This window comes from Salpingoeca rosetta (assembly GCF_000188695.1).
Source record: "Salpingoeca rosetta unplaced genomic scaffold supercont1.1, whole genome shotgun sequence".
Lineage (NCBI taxonomy): Eukaryota > Choanoflagellata > Craspedida > Salpingoecidae > Salpingoeca > Salpingoeca rosetta.
The window spans coordinates 355507-358756 of NW_004457740.1; the positions used below are offsets into that span (position 1 = coordinate 355507).

The 3250-nt window shown below is 54.1% G+C and overlaps 1 protein-coding gene across 1 annotated transcript in view; it reads right to left on the minus strand.

The window, feature by feature from the left end:
- The window catches only part of PTSG_00083 (uncharacterized protein), a gene marked incomplete at both ends in the record, with an annotated part of 4324 nt that extends 1430 nt beyond the window's left edge, over positions 1-2894 (minus strand). The window contains 7 exons of the mRNA XM_004998579.1: positions 553-735; positions 945-1054; positions 1327-1504; positions 1760-1861; positions 2081-2217; positions 2551-2731; positions 2889-2894. Of these exons, the coding sequence (XP_004998636.1) occupies positions 553-735; positions 945-1054; positions 1327-1504; positions 1760-1861; positions 2081-2217; positions 2551-2731; positions 2889-2894 (897 nt within the window). The remainder of the gene's footprint in view (positions 1-552; positions 736-944; positions 1055-1326; positions 1505-1759; positions 1862-2080; positions 2218-2550; positions 2732-2888) is intronic.
- Positions 2895-3250: the final 356 nt, after the last annotated feature.

Here is a 3250-nt window from a genome sequence, read left to right on the forward strand (position 1 = left end):
ATCACCCCTCGACCTGGCGAGCTGGCGCCATTCACACCACAGACTACTCCACAAGCGGGTTCCCATCGCAGTACACGGAGAAACACCGCCTGTGCGACGCGGATGAACTAAACGGATGTTCCCCCACCAAAAACCTGCCGTGTGTCGAAGACAACAACATTACACGCCGCCAAGCATCCCAGCAACGGAAGAGACGCACTCCCATCTAGGCAACAGCGACTCCTCATACACAAACGAGGTGTGTGAAGCCTCATGTTAACAAGGGTGTGATAGTGTGGGCGTGTGTGCCTTTTTTTTTCCCCGATATAGAGGAGGAGAAAGCCCCTGCCGGTCGGTGTGTGTGTGTTGTTGTGTGTGTGTGTGTGTGTGTGTGTGTGTGTGTGTGTGTGTGTGTGTGTGTGTGTGTGTGTGTGTGTGTGTGTGTGTGTGTGTGTGTGTGTGTGTGTGTTGGGGGGGGGAGTGTGGTTTGATCCCGGCCACAGACACAAAGCACAGCCACAAGCAAGTGCGAAACACTTTTGTCTTCCACCACCACCTCCGCCACCAGCGCACCTCTGCAAAGAGAATGTATGCGAGCGCATTACGGAGTGCACAGTAGTCGTTGCGGATGTTGAGGAAGCGCGGGTTGTCGTGGTTGTCGAGGAACAGCGCGAGTACGGAGATGTCGGTGAAGGTGGAGCGCTGCTGCTGGAGGGAATCGTGGATCATGGACGCGCTCTGGCCCTCTTGGAACACCTGTGCACGCGAACGGAGAAACATGGGGAGGGGGGCGTGGGAGAGAGAGGATGTGTATGTGAGCGAGAGTGTGAGTTTGAGTGAATGAGATGAAGGGGATGAAACCAGATGCACACACACACACACATGCACACATTTACATACGCAGACACATGCACACATTCACATACGCACAGACACATGCACACATTCACAAGCAGTTGACTGACGTGACGAAGGGTCCAGTACATGGGGTAGTTGAGGGTTGCATCAAGTGCGCCCTGGAACTGCGCATTCAGCGCCGGGTCTCCGTTGTCGACTTCGCCAACCGTGTACTGCTCTGTCATGGCGGCGGTGACGGTGGCAAGGGCAGGGAGGACAATGGCGATGGTGGTGAGAGGTGTGTATCTGAAGAGCAGAGTACGAGCGCATCCATGCACCTGAATACACACTCACTCTCTCACTAACTCACTCACTCACACACAAGAGCACACACACACACACACGCGCGCGCACACACACACACGCACACACACACACACACACACACACACACACACAAGAGCACACACAGACACAAGAGCACACACACACACACACACCCAGACGCACTGATTGGGGCGGCGTATGCCTTCCAGATGTCGACGGGGACTTCGAGGACAGTGTCGAAGCGAAGGCCGTCAATGTTGTAGCGGTTGATCACATCCAGCACCCAGTTCTGCAGCGTCGTCGCCACGAAGCTGTTCTCCTGCGCAAGGTCTGGCAGGTTCGCCAGCCGGCAGTACTGGATCTGTGGCGTGTGTGCGTGCGTACGTGTGTGTGTGTGTGTGTGTGTGTGTGTGTGTGTGTGTGTGTGTGTGTGTGTGTGTGTGTGTGTGTGTGTGTGTGTGTGTGTGTGTGTGTGTGTGTGTGTGTGTGTGTGTGTGTGTGTGTGTGTGTGTACGCACACCGTGGGTGGGATCAAGTGTGGATGCACTTCATATGTGTGCTATGAAGGCCGCATACACACAGCCAAAGTTCACCCCCTTCCCCTCTCGTGGTGTACCTGGTGCATGTCTGTCCAGTCTTGGATCTGGCAATACGAGTGGTAGTGTGACGAGTCATTGAAGGGATAGAACATGGAGAAGTCGTTCAGCTTGCCGTTGTCCTGTCGCCGTGGGAGAAGGACGTGTGTGACGCCAACGTATGCATTAACACACGCGCAGCGTGAGCGCATGAAAACGCGGTGAGTGCCCGAAAAAACCTCCACTCAAAACAACAGCGTACTCGTAAGCCGCGCGTGCCTCCCCTCCTCCACACATTCCTCGGGTTCGCCAACAACAAAACCTAGCACACGTCTGTGGAGCAGATCAGGGGCAACACGGACCTGGTTTCCCATGTGGTTGATGACGACATCGAGCATGACCCAGATGTCCATCTGCTGCAGCTGGTTGATCATCTGTGTGAGCTGATCGCCGGTCCCGTAGTTTGGGTTCAGATTGTAGATGTTCTTCTGCCAGTATCCTACAAAGCACATATTTTGTGTGTTTGTGTGTGTGTGTGGGGGGGGGGAGGCCATCAGACATGAAGACCATTGTGATATCATGTCGCGTGAGTGCGCGAAGGGAGAGACAGAAACTGTGTGTGTGTGTGTGTGCGTGTGTGTGTGTGTGTGTGTGTGTGTGTGTGTGTGTGTGTGTGTGTGTGTGTGTGTGTGTGTGTGTGTGTGCAATCATGGCAGCCTTGCACAAAACAAGGGCAATGAATAGATGCAGGTAAATGCGGGTGCATCAAGCGCAAAGATGTTCAGAGCGCCTGACATGAGTCCCATTCACGCACATCCACAGACGTACGCACCGTGGTAGCCGTTGTCTGTGTTCTCTGGGATGGGCGAGATCCATAAGGCATTGGCGCCCAGCTGCTTGATGTATTGGGCCATGCGAGCCGTCCCGTTCCAAGTGCCTCCACAGTATGACTGCAAGTTGTTGCATGGCGCTGTGCTACCACTGGACGATTGTGCAAAGCGGTCCGTCAGGATCTGTCAAAGAAGGGCATTTGTATTGTGTGTTTGCGTGTGGTTGTGTGTGGTTGTGTGTGTGTGTGTGTGCGAATTTGTGGTATTAGTGGCATTAGCGGTGTTCATGTGTTCATGTGTGTGTGTTCATGTGTGTGTGTGTGTGTGTGTAATGTGTCACAGCCATTCGAGCAACGGAGCTGTGACAACAGCCAACATTAGCCACTCAACAGCCAACCTTTCCACTTGCCTCCCTGTGACCCTCCCCCCCCCCCCCAACACACAGACACTCAAACAAACACTCTCAATTACACTCACACTCGGCCAGAGCCCACGGGAAAAGATGCCAGAAAGCCTTCCACCCCTTGTGCAGTGTGTGGATGCCCACTCTAACACACACAAACGCCAAGGCCGGCGAAAGAACCCACGAGACATTTTTTGGCCGTCCTCCAGAGGCTGGGGAAGTCAAATCTGCCCTTTGGCCTCCGAGCCCAGTTTTACCCTTACACCACGTGGGGTGGAGAAAAGAAAAAAAGAGGGGAA